This window comes from Rhinopithecus roxellana, chromosome 5, assembly GCF_007565055.1.
Source record: "Rhinopithecus roxellana isolate Shanxi Qingling chromosome 5, ASM756505v1, whole genome shotgun sequence".
Lineage (NCBI taxonomy): Eukaryota > Metazoa > Chordata > Mammalia > Primates > Cercopithecidae > Rhinopithecus > Rhinopithecus roxellana.
The window spans coordinates 82760609-82781809 of NC_044553.1; the positions used below are offsets into that span (position 1 = coordinate 82760609).

General features: G+C 45.1%; 1 protein-coding gene across 6 annotated transcripts in view; it reads left to right on the forward strand.

Annotated features, from left to right (window-relative positions):
- SLC8A3 (solute carrier family 8 member A3) overlaps positions 1-21201 on the forward strand; it is a 143029-nt gene that overhangs the window by 103575 nt on the left and 18253 nt on the right. For 3 of the 6 annotated variants that reach the window (XM_010359753.2, XM_010359754.2, XM_030931481.1), the window contains exon 3: positions 19666-19772. The exons of the other annotated variants lie outside the window; for them this stretch is intronic. In XM_010359753.2, the coding sequence (XP_010358055.1) occupies positions 19666-19772 (107 nt within the window). The remainder of the gene's footprint in view (positions 1-19665; positions 19773-21201) is intronic. 6 annotated transcript variants of the gene reach the window in all.

Genomic DNA, 21201 nt, shown 5'->3' on the forward strand with positions numbered 1-21201 from the left:
ATGCATGGGGAAGCATTTTGTCCACTGTAAAGAGCTCTCCAGAGATGATAAATCTCATCAGAAGGCTTCATGCTTGAGGCATGGATTCTTGGAAAAACAATGACTCTACATATGTTGTCAGAATCTAAAGGAGATGCTGGGGAGAGGAGCTAGGTCAGTCTCCAAAATGGAACAGTAGAAACAAATCATGTGGAACCTAAACTTATGAAGGGTTTTAAAACCAGAATTGGTCACCTTCCTTTGGACCATGAGCTTGGATTGTGAGTTGTGACTAGGTCATGTCTACTTCCTGCCCCTGTTTACCTCCTGTCCCTACCTGTCCTTCCTTGACCCCAGGACAAAGTGCCGGGATATGAAAGTTAATTATGACCTAAGGGAATTGGTACAGATGGGGAAGAAAGAAATTCATTCAAGAGCATTTCCATCAATACTGAAATTACACAGAAGGCTGGTGAATTTGGGCTACCCATTCTCACCTCCCTCTGTGCCCATAATTCCTTGGCCTCCTTCAATTTCATTTTCCCTTTGGTTCAGCGGAATGCTTGATAGCTTAAGCTAGCCTCACTTGGCCAAGCATTGGAGAAACAGAGAGGTGTCTGACACGGCTACACCCCCATGGGGCTCACAGGGCAAGGTGAGAGAAGACAGAAGTTGTGTGTGCTGGGTGCCACGTGGTAGCTACAGACTAGAAATGAGACCAGGTTCAGAAGAGGGAAAGGGCTTGTGGGCCTGAGTCATGAGGAAAGTTTCTTCAGGAGATGGAATCTCAGCTCTGCCTCGTATGCAGGGCTTGCATAATAAATATATTGCCTTGTTGTTGTTGTTATTGTTGATTTAACTAGATTTTGCTTTAAGAAGACTTTGTAAAAACAACTGAACAAATGCAATCTCCTGCCAGAGCAGGAAGCAGCAAAGGAGATTGGGAATATAACTCCCTTGCAGATGTTCCTTTACCTACCTGGTGCTGGATTACCTAAAAGCTTCACCTAGTAGGGTCACCCCCCAACAAATTATTTGAAAAAATTGAAATAATCTGATATTTTAAGAAAAATCTTATCATGGATATTTAATTGGCCTATTTACATCTATTTAGGGTCAGTAGGTTTTGGACAAGTATGCAGGGGTCTTGGAATCAGACCACTGGAATCAAATCCTCCTTCTATCACTTCCTAGCTGGATGACCTTGGACAAAGTTACCTGACTTCTAATAGGTTCAGATTCCTCATGGGCAAAATAGAAATGCTACTAGTACTTAATAGTGCTCTGAGAAGGATTCAACGAGAAGGATTAAATGTATGTCACACACAGTGTTTGCCCACAGGGAGCTGTTATTTATAAGTGAGGGGAGCATCCTAAGGTCCTCAGAATTTAGAGGAACTAAAAATCTTACACTGATTCTCCCTTCAACAGCACCTTCAGAATCTCCTTCATTTTCCATACTGTTCTTTCAACCCTTTGATGAATGAGAAATCAAGTATTCATTTCCCTGCAGATTTTCCCAAACTTTCTGCTTTGGCCAATAAATATATTTTTAGTCCCAATCTTGCATGCTTCTTTGGGACTTTTCATCTGATAAACATCCCCTCCTGAGCTCTTGAATATGATACCCTTCTTCCCTGCCCTTCACCCAGAGTCTCCTTGCATCTGCTGTTAGGCACAGTGATGACCCCACCAAGGTCAAACAGTGGCTGTGGCCTCACCTGGACCCTGATGACCCACATAGACTAGAGCCCAGGGATCAGCCACTGATGGAGGCCCAGAGGGCAGTTGGAAAACTTCACAAGACAATCCAGCCTGATTATTTTGGCATGCCTGACCTCAGGCTGCTAAAAATGAGCTTGAGGAATCAGATAGGAAAAAGAGATAGGTGATGCAATTTTGTTCCATCTCCCAATTTTCTGAGTCAAGAGTTGTTTGTTTAACTCCAGTTAAATTAGTATTTATCCAGATTTCCTGGATGCTTGTCCAAAGAAAAGTACCCCAGATCTACAAATCAGAATCTGGGACTGGGACTTAGTAATTGGCACTTTTACAGTTATACCAGATGTTTCTAATATGGGTGCTTCAACCACCACCCTTACAGAGTGCTGCCTAGGACCCTCTTTTCTGGCAGGTGAAGTGGAAGGAGGTTTTGTCGAAGGGAGATTCTCCACTTCAACTTCAGCATCTCTGCTTATATCCGCTTTGTTTGGTTCTATTTCACCAAAGGCTTTCATCTTCACATAAATTTTCTTCAGCTTTAAATAATTGGTTTTGGTAGCCATTGGTATACTGGAAAGAACATTAGAGTTGGAGTCCAGGTGGCTTGAGTTCAATTCTTTGCTCTGCCATTTACCAGCTATGTGACATTGGGCAAGTTGCCAACCTATGTCATTTTCTCATGTAAAGATAATCCCACTTCACCAGGCCATTTTTGAGGACCCAGTGAAATGATGTGTAACCATTTTGGGAACACTGGATCATTCTACAGTGCAAGTTTCTACATCAGCTTGGAGCCTACCATGCTTACATTCAAATCCAGTGAGTGGAGCTCTGTGCACAAATAAAATGCAATAGAGCTCTGTACCCAAATACAAGGACTTCTCCTCTTTTCTGCCCTTGTACAACTTTGGTTTCCTTAATGAACAGAATCCATGACAATCCTGGGCCATGGTATAAAGATGGGACTTTCTTCCTGTGAAGGAGTCTGGTCTGAACATCTTCCAAACTCCAACATAACTGATGTCATTTCTCCACTCAACCCCATTTGCTGTCTCCTGACTCAATTGCTAGAGAAGCCACTTAAGGAAGGTTCCTGGAGTTAAGGCTGTGTCTGGGCCAGTGGAGTGAGCAGTTTTCAACAGTCAGTCCTCTTTATCTTCTCTTTTCCTAAGAGCCTTTACTAAGCAGTGCCTCCTCCTATCTCCTTGCTGCATCTCCTGATGGAATGCACAGGTAAATCTCCTTGGAGAGTACCAGCCAGGAACAGTCCACAGCCAGGGCCACCAATCTTCACCACTGAGCTCCATCTTTCCTTTCAAGCTGTCCTTCCCCTCCCCTCTCCACCATCACCATAGCAACACAGTGGTATAAAAAAATGAAAGCACTAAGGCATCTAAATATAGTCTGAGTCTCAACTCTTCCAGCATGGAGCCTAAAATCTAGGGGATGACAGCTAGAGGCATCCAGACGATAACTGGCAGCCGGGAGGGAGGATGAGTCAAAGGAAGGGGTCAAGGAAAGAAGGGAAGGAAAGGGAACCGTCATTTACTGAGCCTGCTGCCTGTGCTTTCTCATGTCACCCGCACGACCACCCAATGTGAATGTTATCATCTCCAGGTAACTGCTGAAGAAACAAAAGCTCAAAGAGGTAAGAGATTTGGCCAAGGTCACACAGCTATAAGCAATAGAACTAAGATTTTAACTCAAGTTTCTGTGGCCCCAGAGTTTATGTGTTTTTCTCGCCATACCACAGCGACAGGTGCAAGTGAGAGATTTTGCTGGAAGCACTGGGCTTTTTGAGCAGGCCATATAAATATTCTGAGCCCAGAGCTCAACTAAATTATTGGAAGAGACTGGGCCGAATATAAGGCTTCTATCTAAGCAGAGCCTATGTGTCTCAAGAACTGAGGAAAATGAGGGGAAAGTGTTGGCAAGGCTGCGTTTCCCAGGGTGCATGATGATATGGCATGGGGGTGGGGGCCATTATGATGCCCAGACATGGAACTTACACCAGTGCAGAAAGGATGTGATTAGAAGCCCTAAGCCAGAGAATGTTCAATGTGATAAATGCCATTATTCGTTCCCTCATTCATTCAATAGATTTTTTTTTTTTAGATGGAGTCTCACTCTGTTGCCCAGACTGGAGTGCAGTGGCACCATCTCAGCTCACGGTAACCTCTGCTTCCCCGGTTCAAGCAATTCTCATGTCCCAGCTTCTTGAGTAGCTGGGATTACAGACGTGTGCCACCACGCCTGGCTGATTTTTTTTTTTTTTTTTTTTTGAGATTTAGTCTCGCTCTGTCGCCCAGGCTGGAGTGCAATGGCTCGGTCTTGGCTCACTGCACGCTCTGCCTTCTGGGTTTACGCCATTCTCCTGCCTCAGCCTCCCGAGTAGCTGGGACTACAGGCACCTGCCACCACGCCCAGCTAATTTTTTGTATTTTTTAGTAGAGACAGGGTTTCACCATGTTGGCCAGGCTGGTCTCGAACTCCTGAACTCAAGTGATCCACCTGCCTTCACCTTCCAAAGTGCTGGGATTACAGGTGTGAGCCACTGTGCCCAGCTTCATTCAACAGATACTTTTATTAAGCATCTGATGTGTGCTTAACTCTGGAGATATAAGGGTGATTAAAACAAATGCAGCTCCTGCCCTTAGAGAGCTTATTAGGATAGTGGAGAAGACAAATAAGAAAACAATTACAAGATTGATTCTTTACAACTGTAACATGTACTATAAGTATATAACAGAAGAATGTCACTTGCCTGATGACTTCAGTGGAAGGGAAATACAGAAGTTCTTACAAATCAAAGCAATCCCCTGGGCCAATTGTAAAGCTGATGCCCACTTTCAAGGTGGACAGAGACTGTGCTTGAAGCTTAGCCTCAACCATGGGTTTATATGATCGGTGGACCCCGCAGATCCATTCCCAATGCTGTATCTTCATAATAACCATGAAGTCCATCTGATAGCCATACAAGTGAGGTTTTAAAACCCAACAAACTAGACTCAAATGAAATCTGATGAGGGAATTTATGACTTGTTCTTCCTACCACCTTTGGTTTCACTGACATAAAACTGAATGCGTGTGCTGAGGGTGCTTGTGTCGTGGTGATAGACAAGGTAGGTGGTCCAGCCCATGGTATTGGTGGCTTACGGTCAGCCAGATCAGCACTGGGAAATGTCTGTGAATTATGCAGCAATGGGAGGGGAGGGAGTAGGCAGTAAAGTTGTGCATTTCTGTGGATCCAAAGTTTTCCAAACCGCCTGCAAGGCAGCAAATATGGGGGATGTTGTATGAATAAGTGAGAATTCGATAATACAATGTGTATGGAGCTCTTTAGTCCTTCAGAGAAAATGCTGTCTAAACAGATAGTGCTGGTATCAAAGATAATGACACAGTACCCTAATTTTAATGCTCTGCTATCTACCTGCCAGCTGTTTCCCAGGGATGTGGTAAAGATGAATGGGCAAGATCTGGGAAAGTGCTTTGAAATCCTTGATTAAAGGCCCTCCAGGTAGATGTAGAATTTTAAATGTATTATATTACTGCCACTATTGTTATGCTTTCTTTTATCACCCCAGAGTTTCACCACCTCCTGTTTCAGGTGAACGAGTCGGCCTGACTCTTTCGTGACCTGAATGGCATTGGAAAGGTAGCAGCCCTGAGATGTGCCATATAAACAAACATGTTTTTAACTGAGGGGTCCAGAGGCTTTCCTGGCTGGCTCCTGTCGACTGGTGATGACCTCTCTATAAGTCTAGGCTTTTCCAAGCTTATTTTATTTCCTTCAATAGGACAGGAATACATAAATGTCCACCTGAAATGAGTATTGGCTACAAGCCATCTGTCCCTGAACAGAGGTGAAAAGTGGAAATCGGAGGAAGGGCAGACGTCTTCTGCAGGGGAAACACTCTTTCTGCCACTGCAGTCTGCCCAGGCAAAAGAGTAAAGGAGCAGGACTCAGGAGAATTCACTGAAGCGAGGGCAGGGTGCAAAAGGAACTTGAGAAATTGGTACTGGGACCCAAAGATCAGATTCTGGCATTTCTGGGAAAAGAAATGGGCATGGGTGGGGGGGTTTATCTGTCAATAAAAGCAGGGCTAGAAAGAAGTAAATTCAGTTGCCACCTCTGGACATCCATGGAGAACTTCTCCTTATCCAAGGTTGAGGAGCCCTCCAGAGTACATATTGATACCATTGGTTCTCCCACACATACCTCCATGGAGATAAAAACAGGACCCTGGAAGGCCTGTCTGTGTTTAACTAATGGGATTGAAACATGGAGATGAACTGCCCACAATCCACCCTGTGAGAGACCAAAGAGCAGTGTTTGATAACAGGGAATGTTACCCTGAAAAGGCATTTGGCTTCCTTTGCACCTACAGTGCAAAGATGATCCCACTTCCAAACAGAATTCCTAAGACAGGATATGCAGTGATAAAATAATAAGGAAATGTTGTGGAAACTCAAGACCTCTTAAAGCATACTCCTTCATCTGTAGTTCTTCCGCAGACTAGACCACGGAATTCAGAAAACACTCTACCTGGTCCCAAACCAACACCTGCCAAACTTCTCACCCTCTTCTGACCCTGTCCTGGGCATTAAGAAAAAAAAATCATTTTATTGGTTGCTCCAGTTATAACTTAAACAGACAGACCATCATCAAATTAAGTGGCATGTATGACTGCTTATTGTACGCCAGTTACTGTGCTGTGTGGTTTTGCTTCCATAATCTCATTTAATCCTCTCAAAAACCCTGTGAGGTAGGTTTTATTATTGCACTCATCTTAAATTAAGGAAACTGAGGCTCATAGAGATTCGCTAATTTGTCAAAAGTTCTAAAACATAATGACTGCATCCAGACGTCTCTGATTCTAAGGCCCAGGCTCTTAATCAGTAAATGATCAAATGAATAATGATTTTCATGGCATCTATCATCGGAAAGAACAATGGAGAATATGCTTAACCAAAGTCATAACCAAATAAATGAACTTGACAGCAGAGCCATGATTCCAGCCAAGGTGACTATTTTCATCCATGTTTTGAAAGCCAGGAAAAGGAGGTTAGACTTGTTTGGGAAGGGAAACAGGAGCTATCGAGGTGAACTTTTCCTAAGAGTAGCCCTATAATAGTGCTCCAGAGGGAGTAGTATATGCAAGAATAGAGTCAGGGAGACCAGTCAAGTGTGTCTCAGCATCCCTAGCACAAATCACACACTAAGCATTAAGATTGGCTCTGCAGTTAGAAAGGCCTGGGCTCAAATTCTGGCTCCACCACTTACTGGTATTCACTAATCATTCATTCATTCATTCAACAAATATATATTGGGTATTGTCTGTGTGCCAGAGACTGTGCTGGGTGCTGGCAAAGAACACAGACAAGGTTTCTGCTCTCACGGAGCTTTTGTTCTGATGAAAGAAACACACCATTTATTGATAAACAAATAAATAAACAAGATAAAGGGAAACAGAATGATATGATGGAGAGTAGCTGGAGGGCCAAGCAGACCGGGTAGACAAGGTGGTGGTGACATGTAAGCTGAGACATTTAAAAAGAACCTGGTCGTGAGACCATCTGGAGAAGGAAAGCTCCAGGCAGAGGAAGCAGGTAGTGCAGAGGCCCTGAGGCAGGAATGAGGACGAGACATTTGAGAAAACAAAACAAAGGCAGGCATGGCCAGGCAAAGAGGGTGGTGGAAAAGTAGTGGAAGGTGAGTAGGGGAGTGGGGACAGCAAGGTCAGGCTTTGCAGGCTTGATCAGCAGTTCTCACTGTGGTTCTGGAGCCAGCAGCATCAGTGTTACCTGGGAACTTGTTAGGAATGCAAATTCTCAGGCCCTACCCAGGCCTGCTGAGTCACAAACTCTGGGATGGGGCCCCACATTGTGTTTTATCGAGCCCTCCAGATGATTCCGAGTATGCTAAAGTTTCAGAATTCCTCAGTTGGATTGTGCAGTTTCAATTTTAATTTTAAATGCAATGGGAACCTATGGAAGGTTTAAGTAGGGGAACAGCATGTTACAATTTTCTTTAAAAAAAATTGTTTTTAAGCATTCCAGCTGAGGGGAGAATGGACCATAACAGGCTAAGAGAAATGGAAGCAGGGAGATAAATTACGTAGTTACTGCAAGAGGCCAGGGTAGGAAGAGAAAGTGGTTTGAGTAGGGTCATGTGGCAGAGAAGAGGGTTCCAAGCCAAGGGGGACCACGCTGACAAATAAGCGCATGCCATTCATGCAAGCTTGACAAGGCAGAAGGCAAGAGTGAGGGCCAGAGAAAACTGGGCAACACCTGTCCAGAGTATAGTTCAAAGGCAATGTCCTCAAAGAAGACACTCCACCCTCCTCCCATTTCCTCCCTATTGTCTAAAGATAAGAAACATATGTGGCCTATGGCAAACCTTGGGCAGGCACATGAGAGCTGAGCTCTTGCAAAGGGCAGGTACTTCCTTTGGTGAGAGAGAAGACAAGGAAGGGCCAGTGAGGAGTGACAGAAGAGACGAACAGAGAGCCTGAAAGGCTGAGAATGTTGTCTGGTTTCCTGAAAGGCTTAAGGGGTTAGCTCTGGAGGGTGAACTAAAAGCCCTAGTTATATTAAACACACACATGCACACACACCACACACACACACACACACACATACACACAGTTGAAGGAGACCTGCAGTTTCCAAAAACAAGAGTTGTATTTTTTTGTTCATGTCATGACCCATAACAATCTCAAAAGAGGAAACAGGCTCTTGTCTTCCTTGTTTAGGCTTAGGAGAACCTATAGTAAGTAAGTAGCAGCAGCGGAACTCAGACTCTGCTCTTTACCTGGTGTCATTCTGTCTATTACACCACAAGGCATCAGAGGACCACTAGAGTTGCCTCCCTAGGGTTAGGGTTAGGCTGAGGTAAATGAAGTGAGTCAGCAAGGGCAGGATAGGAACCTGTCTTTATTTAACATTTTGATATTTTGTTTCTCATGGATTTGTTGCATTAATTCCAACTTTTAAAAAGCATTGCATTAACATATTATTGATCTTGATTACTGAGTTTTTAGGTATACCCTTAAATGTTGCACCTCTGACTTACTAGTCTCACCCTGATCCCTGTCCTGGATCTATGCTTCTCTGTTCTATATCAGTCTCTTGCTTTGACGATAAGGATAACATATCAGACCTTTAAGCATAAAGGAAATAGGATTTCTGTCTCCCTTCCACACCTTTGTGAAAATCTCAGCTTCTGCTTTTAAAGTCTATTTCCCAAGAAGTTTGCCTACTACATTCCTTCCAAGGTCACCAGGTTCTGTGAAACTAGCAGCAGGCTAGATTGTCACATTAGCACAAAGGATCCACTATTCCTGCAGCCGAGCTGGGACAAGCACTTAGGCCCACTACCTCCATCCCTTCAGTAGCCTGGGTCCTACATTGTCTCCAGGTGGTATAAAACAAGAATTTCCCCTTTGACTGGGAGAAGAAGGGAAGAACTCTGAACTGGAAAACAAGTCATTTAGAATTCTCACAGGTGGAAATTTCTGACAACCCCTTTGGGATCCACAATTCACACCCCAAATGCTGACAGTAGCTAACATGCAACTTGCAGGCTGTTCTGTCATCCAGTGCTGCTGCGCTGCACAACACCAGGGGGCAGCATTCTCATTGGCTTCTGTGTGCCTGAAGCCCAGTGCGGTTGTGCAATGCTGCAGCTCTGCTTTAGTGACGTCCCTGATTGGTTCAGTCAAGAAAATGTCTATAGAATCAGCTAATCTCCCATGCAGTTAAGTCTCTAATTGAAATATTTTCTCTGCTCAACCCAAGGACAGCAATCTTTCCTGGATTTGCTATTTACAAGGATCTCTAGAAATTATCCACCAGAAATATGGGCTTTCTCAGAGCTTGAGTGGACAGAGAATTAGGGTGGAAAGCAGGGCTTTTTGACTGCATTTGATGCAAGTCCTGAAGAGCCAGCTCCTCTCTCTTCCTAATCATTAGAAGGTTTTGCTTGGACCCAACATTTCATGTGTATACAATACAAACTTCTCTCTTTTCTGCTTGGATCAAATTTGTTATCTCAAAATGAGATTCCCAGCAGTGAGAGAAGACAAGACAGAGAGATCCAACATCTCTAAAGCCATGAGTCCTATAACCAGCCACTTGTTCTCTTCAGTGCTGGGAAAAGACACACTGTTAAATAAAATGATTTTATAGGTTCTTCTCACTGCCTTTCCAAGAAGGGGATTTGTCAACTTCAGGGCACAGCAATCATTTATTCCCAGACCATTGGCATGCATATACACACACACCACACACACACACACACACACACACACACATATATACACACACACATATATTTACTTCTCTTGACTTAGAAAAAAGAGAGAGTTGGAGTTGTGAATATTCCTGTCTCCCCCACCCCAGCCGCCTTGAAGTGAGTCAGGACAAACTTGGGGCCCAAATGGATCTGTAAGTAACTGAGTCACATGCAGAGATGAAACCTTCACAGGCCCGCTGATATGAAGGTTGAAGATTAAATTCCCTTTTGAGAATAACTGGGTAATACTCATATAGAGGCTACTTGCAAGAAGGCCAGATCCTCCCTCTAATGTATAGTGCAATGTTCCTAACCCTCAGCCCACTCCATCATACCCCCACTCACGTGAATACACGCGTAAGCAGTAATATAAAGCACTTCCCACCATAGGGCAGCAAAGAAGGAGGGAAATCTTTATTATGGAAGGGAGGAAGGAAGGAAGGAAAGAAGGAAGGAAGGAAGGAAGGAAGGAAGGAAGGAAGGAAGGAAGGAAGGAAGGATTGATTCTTGGGGTGAGCAGAGGAATGACATGTTTAGGGCACAATGAAGAGAATTGAAGTGCAGAGTTTGTGTGGAAAATTTTGAAAAAATCAGGTGGCAGGCCAGGCGTGGTGACTCATGCCTGTAATCCCAGCACTTTGGGAGGCAGGGCAGAGTAAATGTCTGCATTTCTGGACAGTAAGATTCCAGCCTGAGCCGGGCACAGTGGGTCACCTCTGTAATCCCAACACTTTGGGAGGCCAAGGCGGGTGGATCACCTGAGGTCAGGAGTTTGAGACTAGCCGGGCCAACATGGCAAAACCCTGTCTCGACTAAAAATACAAAAATTAGCTGGGTGTGATGGCGCATGCCTGTAATCCCAGCTACTTGGGAGGCTGAGGCAAGAGATTCATTTGAGCCTGGGAGGCAGAGGTTGCAGTGAGTCAAGATCATGCTACTGCACTTCAGCCTGGGTGACAGAGCGAGCTTTCTTTTTTTTCTCTCACAAAAGAAAGAAAAGAAAAGAAAAGAAAGGGAAAGAAAAGAAAGGAAAAGATCAGGTTGCAGAGATGGATGGATGGATGGACAGATGGATGGACATTACAGAGAGTTTCCATTCTTAGGATGAAGGAGTAAGTCTTTATTCTCTAAGAAAGGAAGGGGAGAATAAAATTTTGTGATTTTAAAATCTTTTCTACCCTGTAGAGCTACCCGACAAGGCATGACAACCTTCAAAAAGAAAAAGGCATCTACTTGAAAAGACTAATGTCCAAAAAATTAGAAATTCCCTCATTTTGCCCTGGTCTTTGGGAAACAGAGCGAGTGATCCCTTTGAGGTTTTTGGCACTGCCTTGCCTCTGATCATACCCTGAATCCTAGGTCCATAATCATCCAGTTACCTCAGATGTCTCTTTCCCTCTAGCCACAGGTAACACGCTCTCCGGGCACTGGGAAAGTGGATAATTAGGAGAGCAGAGGGGTACCCATGGGTTGTGATGCCCAGTTATAAACCCAGACATTTCAGAATTAACAGAATGAGCATTAAGTCCTCAAATATGTGGGTCTACATCCATAAACATGTCCAGCAGTCAGGTCTTTACGGTCAGTAGAGACAAAATATTCCTACACTTTCCCTAGGGGAAGCCACGTCCTCAGTAGGTTATCTCTGATGAGTCCAGCTAGTCACAGGTATGTAGAAGCTGCATGCAGTAGAAGGCTCAAAGGAGGGTCCAGAATAGATACCAAAGCAAAAGGGGAGTCTGTGCATGCTCTCACACACACCCTGAAACACTCTTTCTGTTCACAGAATAGATGGTGCAGGCTAGTTCCAAGAGATCATTTAGCTCAGGTTCCTGCCTCCATAAAATCAATAAGCCTTCCATATTAGTTGTCTGTTGCTGTGTAGCAAATTCTCAGAAACATAGAGGCTTAAAGCAATACCCATTTATTATCTCGCAGTTCTGTATCTCAGAAGTCCAGGCAGGCTTGACTGGATTCTCTGTCCAAGGTCTCGCAAGGCTGAAACCAAGGTATCGGCCAGGCTGGGATCTTATCTGGAGGCTCTGAGGAAATATACGCTTCCAAGCTCATTCAGGCCAACAGCAGAATCCCGTCTCTTGTGGCTTGAAGTCAGAGGTCCCCATTTCCTTGCTGGCTGTCATCCAGGGGCCTCTCTTTGCACCTAGAGGCTGCCTATGTTCCTGTTCACAAGACACCCTTCATCTTCAAACCAAAGCAGCATGTTGAATCTTCCTTGTGGCTCGCATCTTTCTGGCTTTCCCTTCTTCTTTAGCCAGAGAAAGTTCTTTGCTTTTAAGGGCTCATGCAATTCAATCAGGCCCGCCTGGATGATGTCCCTATTTTAAAGGTAACTGTGATACCATATAACATTTCAGGAGTGATACCTCAGCATATTCACACATTCCAGGGATTAGGGCAGAACATCTTTAGGGGACCATTTTAGAAACTCTGCCTCCCCACTCACCCATAATCCTTTTTTTTTTTTTGAGACGGAGTCTCGCTTTGTCGCCCAAGCTGGAGTGCAGTGGCCGGATCTCAGCTCACTGCAAGCTCCGCCTCCCGGGTTCACGCCATTCTCCTGCCCCAGCCTCCCAAGCAGCCGGGACCTCAGGTGCCCACCACCTCGCCTGGCTAGTTTTTTGTACTTTTTAGTAGAGACGGGGTTTCACCGTGTTAGCCAGGATGGTCTCGATCTCCTGATCTTGTGATCCGCCCGTCTCGGCCTCCCAAAGTGCTGGGGCAAATCTTGAAGCCTTTTTTTCCCCAAAGACTTTTTTGAATAAGCACATTTTTGCCTCGCTTCATCAGACACTTACCCACTTTGAGCAAACACTAGCATGTGGTAAAATAAGTTGTAAATCAATCAGAACTATTCTTTCCCACCACAATCTTTCTCAAACACATTGGGAGAATCTGACAGTGTCGGTGGTGTACCAGAGCAGACTCCTACCAGCTCGCAAGAGCTGACTTAAATGTTTAGTAATTGCACACATTGGTTGTTAAACTATTAGTAGCTGCTAGACGCAAAATCTTTAGAGCCGCACTGTGTGAATTCAAATCCCAGCTCTGTCACTTACTTAGTTATAACCTTAAGCAAATCTCTTAATTTTTCTGGTCCTCTGGTTCTTCATGTGTGGGAATGGGGATAAAAATAGCACCTACCTCATAGGTCATTATGAATATTAAATGAGATAATATGTGCAGAGAAAATAGTACCTGGCCTGGCCTCTACCTATGTGACAGGTTAGTTGTGAGGATTAAATTACTTAATATAAGCAAAACGCTTAGAGCTCTGCCTAGCACAAAATAAGCACTACATAAATATTAGTAAGTTAATTTGAAAGGTGGTTTCTAGATCTCTCATCACCCTAGTCACCCTACTCTGGATGTACTCCAAAGTCCCTCTCAAGATGTAGTGTCTGAATTGACCTAATTAGTCCAGCGTTTGGCTGAAATGCTAGACTTTGACTCCAGCCCCTCATCCTTGACTGGCACTAGCATTCAAGCTGCTGCTCCTCTTTCCCCGGGTCTTTAACAGAGACAGAAAGACTTCTCCAAGGGATCTTTTGGTCATGGGCCAGCAGCATCCGCACAGGCTGGGGCCTTGTTAGAAAGGCAGGCTGTCAGGCCCCACCCCAGATCTACCCAATCAGAATCCGCACATTAACAAGATGCCCGGGTGATTCATGTGCACATGAAAGTTTGAGAAGCACAGCTTTCAGGGCCAGATGACACACTTATTTTAAAGAGAACACCGATTAGAGACCTTAAGCCTTCTCATGGAACAGGGGCCTTACCCTCAGACCTTGGGAGAGGGGTCAGGGAAATGTCAGTGTTGGGTTGTTGGTGGCAGGCAGCGGTGGGGGGTTCAGTCCACGTTCAAAGAGCCAGAAACCTGGCAGGAGAATAGATGGGGCAGGGACACCCAATGGGGAAGATAAAGAAAACTACAAGAAGAACTCAGCACAGAGATGTGAGGCTTCTGAAAGCTCCCATAGAAAGGCTCACAGCTCCTCACCTGCTCGGTCCGGCTGCCCCAGGTCAAGGCAGCTCTGTGAGCGTTAGCTGGCTTGGAGCAGCAAGGATACATTTAGAAGTGATGAAAGGGAACCCTTCTTGACAGGGTAAAGACTCGTTCAGTAGAAATCAGGCGGGAAGAGGTCACAGAGTCAGAAGCCCAGCCTGTACTCAGAGATTATTTCTGGCATGGGAGGGCCGAAGGGTTCGCAGGCCACCTACTCAAGATACATTACAGAGGCAGATCCACTTATTACCTGCCTGTGCTGCTGGGATTTCAGTGCAGAAATTCTGTGCCTCCTCACTGTGGCTGCAGCTTGGGAATGATATCCAGAGCTTACCCACCCACATAAGAAATAAGCTGTAGGTGTAATAGGAGGACATAGGCTAAAATCCCAGCTCAGCTACTTAATAGCTGTGCAAATGAGCAAGTTACTTAACCTCTTTGAGCATCTGTTTTCTCTTCTTTAAAATGGAAGTAATAATAATTGGCCAGGCCCAGTGGCTCACACCTATAATCCTAGCACTTTGGAAGGCCGAGGCCAGTGGATTGCTCGAGCCCAAGAGTTTGAGACCATCCTGGGAAACATGGTAATACCCCATCTCTAGAAAAAATACAAAACTTTGCCAGGCGTGGTGGCAGGTACCTGTAGTCCTAGCTACTCAGGAGGCTGAGGTGGGAAGATCATCTGAGCCCAGGAGGTTGAGGCTGTGGTGAGCCAGATTATGCCACTGCAGTATAGCCTGGGAGACAGAGTGAGACCATGTCTCAAATATAAATAAATAAAATAAAATGTAAGTAATAATAATATCTATGTTAATACAGTAGAAGTGAGAATGAAATAAGAGACCGGGCATGGTGACTTACATCTGTAATCCCAGCACTTTGGGAAGTCAAAGTGAGAGGATCACTTGAGCCTAGGAGTTCAAGACCAGCCTGGGCAATGTAGTGAGGTCCCATCTCTACCAATAATAATTTTTTAAAAATTAGCTGGGCTGGTGGCATGCACCTGTGGCCCCACATACTCAAGCAGGAGGACACCCTAAGCACAGGAGGTTGAGGCTGCAGTGAGTCATGATCACACCACTGCACTCCGGCCTGGGTGACAGAGTGAGACCCTGTCTAAATAAATAAATAGATAAATAAATAAATAAGAAGAATGAAATAAGAAGGTTCTTCTCATGGTTCTCTTGATGGTGAACACAATGTAAACATATGTATTATCTTAGAATTCTTCCTTGCTGTATAAAGAAGGCCTCCTCCAATGTATTAATCATCCATTCAACTAATAAATGCTGTCTACTCCTATTTTCACTCTAAAAGAACTCAATGGCTAAGGAGAACCCTTCCTCTTTGCAGTACCCTGAGGATCAGAGGCCTGATTTGAATGTCCTCAATGCAAAGGACTATTTTAAAAGGCCAGCCAGGCAGCCCAGACATGCATTTCCTAATCGTCTGCAGGTTGTTTGATAGAAGATCTCCTGGGAGCAGCTTTCCTCAGCAGCTCAGCCAGGTCTGTTCTGGGAACACTGTGTGCTTTGGCACCTCCCTCGGCAGAAAGCTTGGAGGAGAGGCAGGTGCAGGTCCTGGAGTCTCTGACAGCATTACTGGCTCTAGGAGTAGCTGCTCAGGAGAATCTGTCCCCAAGACCATTAAGTAACTGCCACTATGCTGGAAGAAGAACTGGAAATAGGGAGCCCCCCAAAAAATTGAAAACCCTCACTTGAACCAGTAAGTTATATCCTGGGTTGCTGTTAGAGAGATCTTCCTTGGAGTAGACAAATGTGGTATGTTAAGTAAACTGGGGGTCTAGGTTTTATGATACTGGGTCTGCAGCTTCTTTGTCACACTGAGAATCCTCAGGCATTCCATGAAAGTAGCCTTCAAAATATTTTTGTGTCTATTGACATATTTTTACTGCAAAAAGATGAGTAGATGCATTTTATGAAGTCTCAGGTGTGTTAGAAATTCACTGTGAGTCACTCAGCAAGTCATGATTGAGGGCGTTCTCTATGCCAGGCACTGTGCTGGGCACTGGGACTACTATAGCAAGTCAGATGGACAAGAACTCGCTTGATCTTGGACGTAAGCAGAGTGGGGTCTGGTTAGTCCCTGAATGGGAGACTGCCTGGAGATACTGGATGCTGCAGGCTTTTAAAAAAAAGACAAGTTCTCTGCACTTGCAAAGCTTACGTCCTAACTTAGTAACTAACTAACTTCAGGTTGTGTTGAGGGCCCGAAAGTGGTAGAGCTGGGAGTCCTCTAGATAAGGTAGCCATGGAAGGTCTCTCCGAAGAGGTGATGTTTACTCAGAGACCCAAAGGATCAGGATAAGCGCAGACCCTGGTGAAGAGTGTCCCAGGCAGAGGGAATAACAAGGGGATTGCCCTTAGTTGGGAAAGGGCTTGATTTGAGGACTGGGAAGACCAGTGTGTCTGGGGCACACAAGCAAGGGGAGGACGTTATGAATGAGGTCTGAGAGGTCAGCAGTGACTGGATCATACAAGCTTCCATAGGCCATGGTCAGGGTTCTGTATGTGCTACAATTACAGGATGCATGATAGGACCTGGGTTGCATTTTTAATAGTTAACCCTGGCTATAACGTGGGGAAGGGATTGAATACAGAGGGCAAAAGCAGGAACAGGAAAACCTCTTAGGAGGCTATTGCAAAGTCCAAGGGAGAAGCGATGGTGTTTTTTGTTTGTTTGTTTGTTTTTTTAGTGTTTGTTTTGTTTTGTTTTGAGAAGGAGTCTCACTCTGTCGCTTAGGCTGGAGTGCAGTGGCACAGTCTCGGCTCACTCAACCTCTGCCTCCTGGGTTCAAGCAATTCTCCTGCCTCAGCCTCCCAAGTAGCTGGGATTACAGGCATGCGTCACCATGCCTGGCTAATTTTTGTATTTTTAGTAGAGACAGAGTTTTGCCATGTTGATCAGGCTGGTCTTGAGCTCCTGACCTCAAGCGATCTACCTGCCTTAGCCTCCCAAAACACTGGGATTACAGGCAGGAGGCACTGTGCCTGGCCAGGAGATGGTGTTTTGATCTAGGTCTTAAAGGCAGAAGGAAGGGTGGTAGTAAATTAACTGTGCTGGGGAAGAGAGGGAGGCGTGAGGGCAAGGAAAGAATGAGGGGTGATTCCAGGTTTAGGGACTTGGCAATTTGTTAGATGATGGTGCCATTGACAGAAATGGGAAAGAACAAGTTTGGAAAGAAAACTCAAGATCTGGCTGGTGACTCGTATTAAACTTAAAGCCTCATTTGTGACTTGAGCAGAAGTGAGAACTTTCTCCAGTGTTCAAGAGCTGGAAGGGATTTTCCTAGCCTCCAGGCAAGGTAATACCATAAGTCCCAACAGTGATGCCCTTCCAGGGAATGATCTCAATGGGAGAATCCTATACCCTGCCTCCTCCATTCATTCCTTGCTCCGATGGTGGTTCCAGCTGGCTAACCTAAGTTACTCTTGCCACTAGTTAACACCTGTCCTCATTTCTCTTGTCCCCACATGAGATGTCAATGGCATCTCTTGTCCCCACCTAAGATGTCAATCCAAATAGCACAAGTCATGCTATGTCACATGACATGCTGCCTGTCCAGCCCAGAGCTCGTTGCTGATAGGGGCATGGGCTAGATTTTGAGAGAATATGGGGGTTGCTCTCTGTTACCACGCTTAACATTCCAAACCCCTGTAATAGTCCATTTAGGATTTATCATACTGTTTTATCCAAACCTTTCATGACCTGATTTCTATTTCCAGCTTGAACCACCTCTTGGTTCACCAACTGTACTTATTGAGTTCCCCTAGTTTTCTGACTTAATGGCTGAAGATGATAAGCTTTCCTTACATATTACTCTCAAACCACCAAACTGGGATTGTTGTTACTCTTAGTGATAATGGTTGCTATTTGTGAAACTTTTGATAGGGAACACAAACCCTGCCCAACAATTCATGTAAATTATTTCATTTAAGAACACCACAAAGTAGGTGCTATTATTCGACCTTACACATGAGACTTGAAGAACTTTAGAGCATTGCCCAAGGTCACCCAGCTAGTGAGGGGTGGAGGCGGGATTTGAATCCGGTTCATCTGTCTCCATTACCTGGAAGAAGGAAGGCCAAAGCATCATGGCCTTTCACAAGTCGAAGAGCTACACTTTCTATGGTGGCGAGCCACGTTTGTCCATGACTGGGGTGGGTGTGGCAAGTGATGAGGGTTTGGAGTCCGTGTGGTGGGGTGGTGGGGGCCAGGTGTCTTGGTAACTGCTGTTGCATTCACTTCAGGATCAAAGGACCAGATCTGATTCTTCAGGATCAACAGTGTGTACACTAGAGGCTCCGTAGACATCCAAAGGTCTAATGGTGACTTAGGAAAGCTCAGGAGGGCAAGGAGGTTGTCCCCGTTTAGAATGTAAAGATTCCTATTTTATGAAAAAAGAATAAAAGGAGTTGCTGAAGGCCTCGGTCTCCTCCAACAAGGCCAGGTCACGGGGTAGCAGAGTCTGAAAGGGTGTGCAGACCCATCGCCACTGCCCAGGGCTCCTGCTCAGGCCTCCTCACTCCCACAACTGAGGGGAGACCCAGCTCCACACCCACACACCTAGCAGTGTCTCACACCCACCAGGAGAGGTCTAAACATCTTCCCTGGGAACTGGTCCCAAAATGTCCCTGCAGTAAGCAACCATCTGGAGAGGCCCAGGGCCACATCTGTTTTTAAAGCTCCAATAAATAAATAAACAAAGGAAGAAAGAAAGAAGAAGAAATGCAGAACAGGGTGATTAAAATGGGCATATATTTTCAAATGTTTATATTAACAAAATAATGCCTTTTAACATGAAAAGCAATATAATTGTGCTAGGCACAGGATCGTTGTAGGACTGAGAAAGGAATCGTAATTCTGAGAGCCCTAGGTTAATGTGATCCAGCCGGCGCATCCCTGTGACTGCAGAAGCCTGTTTGGAGACAGTGTCAGCAGCTTTCTAGGCCCGCTGTGAATTGCCAGAATGTGTGACATGAGCCAAATCCACCACCCCCCCCGCCCCACCAACCCTCCTGCCAGCTCCCCTGGGATAGTCACTGCCATACAGAAAAAGAGAAGTTCTACTATTTCTGGGCAAGATTTCCACAAACCAGTTTGTCCCTTTCTGCTGTTATGAAATAAACCATTTGGATCAATGTCAGCTGATTGCAAAAGTCAAAAACATTTCCCTTGTCCCAAAAGCAAGGCGGATAAGGAAGCAGACATAAGAGGACCTTCATGGCCGAGCCTTTATGTGTATGTTATTTCATTACTCTCACAACTGCCCTGGGATGCTGTAAGCATGATTCATCCTGTTTGTTTATCAGTTAAATTACTTGTTCAAGATTACACAGCATATCCAGGATTAGAACTCAGAGCCCTCGCCTGTGAAGCTTGAGCTCTTTCTTTTCAGTCTTCAAATATGATCACACCATGAAGCAGCACAAAGCCCAGGAGGAGCCCAGTGAGGCTGGAGGGGTCCACAGGCAGCCACTCTCCTCCGTGCCCCTATGGTGTTGGGGCAAACTTGGACCTTTCTGAATCTTTTAACTGTTTCCTTCTCTTCCTGTTTTTGTCTCCTGACTGACTTGTCCCACACTCTACTCCTTGCTTATGATACTTATTTTTCCATCCACAGCAAAACAATTCACATCAAGGTAATTGATGATGAGGCGTATGAGAAAAACAAGAATTACTTCATTGAGATGATGGGCCCCCGCATGGTGGATATGAGTTTTCAGAAAGGTGTAGTACCCTGTCCTCCACACTAACACTAACATTCTTCTCTCCTCTTCTGTTTCTTCCTCTCCAAACCATTTGTCTCCTCCTCCTCTTGTCTTCCATTTCTCTGGTTCCTTTTCCTTTGTCTCCTCTCTTGCTCTCTCTTCTGCTCTCTTTTCACTCCTCCCTCTCCTCTGTCCTCTCTCTGCCCCCAGCTCTGTCCTAACACCTGCCAGCCTGACACATGGCATCCATACAAGGGATGCTCAAGACCAGTGGTAATTTTTCTGGGATGAGGAAATGAGTATGGGGAAAGAAAGAGTCAAAATGCTGGGAGTGTCATGTGCAACTCTTGGCTTCTGAATGGCTGGGTGTCTGGGGGGAAAGGGAACCAGATAGCCCAGCACCAGGCAGAAGAGCAGCACTGAGAAACAGGCTCTCAACACAGATTTCCACGGGGCAGTTATTCTCAGGGCTAAGCTTACAATCCCAGGAAGTTGAGAATCAATGGATTTGGATTATAGTTCATTCCCCTCCCAAAAGCAGGCTTTAGGAGCCACCTTATCTGCTGTGTTGCTACTATTAAGACTTGTTTCTCCTCCTGACCTTGAGTAAGCTGAAAGTACAAGTTTGAGTTCCAGATCTAGGTCAAATACCCATTTGTCTTCCTCTGTGTTTCCTATTAAGAACACCCAGGTGTGGGGCGGAGAGTTACAATAGTGGTGGAGATCATCCTGACCCAAATGGAAGCTTCCCCAAGAAGTCCAGGGGGCTTCTCAGAGCGGATGGAACCTTTGCCTTCTACTTCAATGACCCCATACATCCCATGGCCTCCAATAGGCAAGTCAGGAAGTCCTTTCCTGAATAGATCATACTGTGGAGCAGGGAGCTGCCAGTACTGAGGGCAATGTTCCTTCCCCTTCCAAGCCGTCCCTCATGCCCTCCAGTCTATGCCTGTGGTCACAGAGCACCCCAATCCCATCCCACAGCAGAGTTCCTGCAGCAGAAAAACAGGCTCACACCTTGTAGACAGCACTGGGGTCCCATATCTAGGGCCAACAGAAATATTCCCCAAAAATGCCTCTTGACAATCCATGAGCTTTGTCTTTTGTCCGCTGAGCAAGGTATAAAAAGATGTCGAAAGAAGTACCCAAAAAGGTAATAAAAATGTACAGTCGTGCATCACTTAACAATAAGGATACATTCTGAGGACCGTGTCCTTAAGCAATTTTGTCGTTGTGAGCACATTATAGAGTGTACTTTCACTAACCTAGATGGTATAGCCTACGACACACCTGCACTATGTGGGCCTATTGCTCCTAGGCTACAAATCTGTACAGCATGTACCTGTACTAAATATTGCAGGCAACTGGAGCACAATGGTATTTGTGAATCTAAACATATCTAGACATAGAAAATGTACAGTAAAAATATGGTAGTATATAGCCTTATG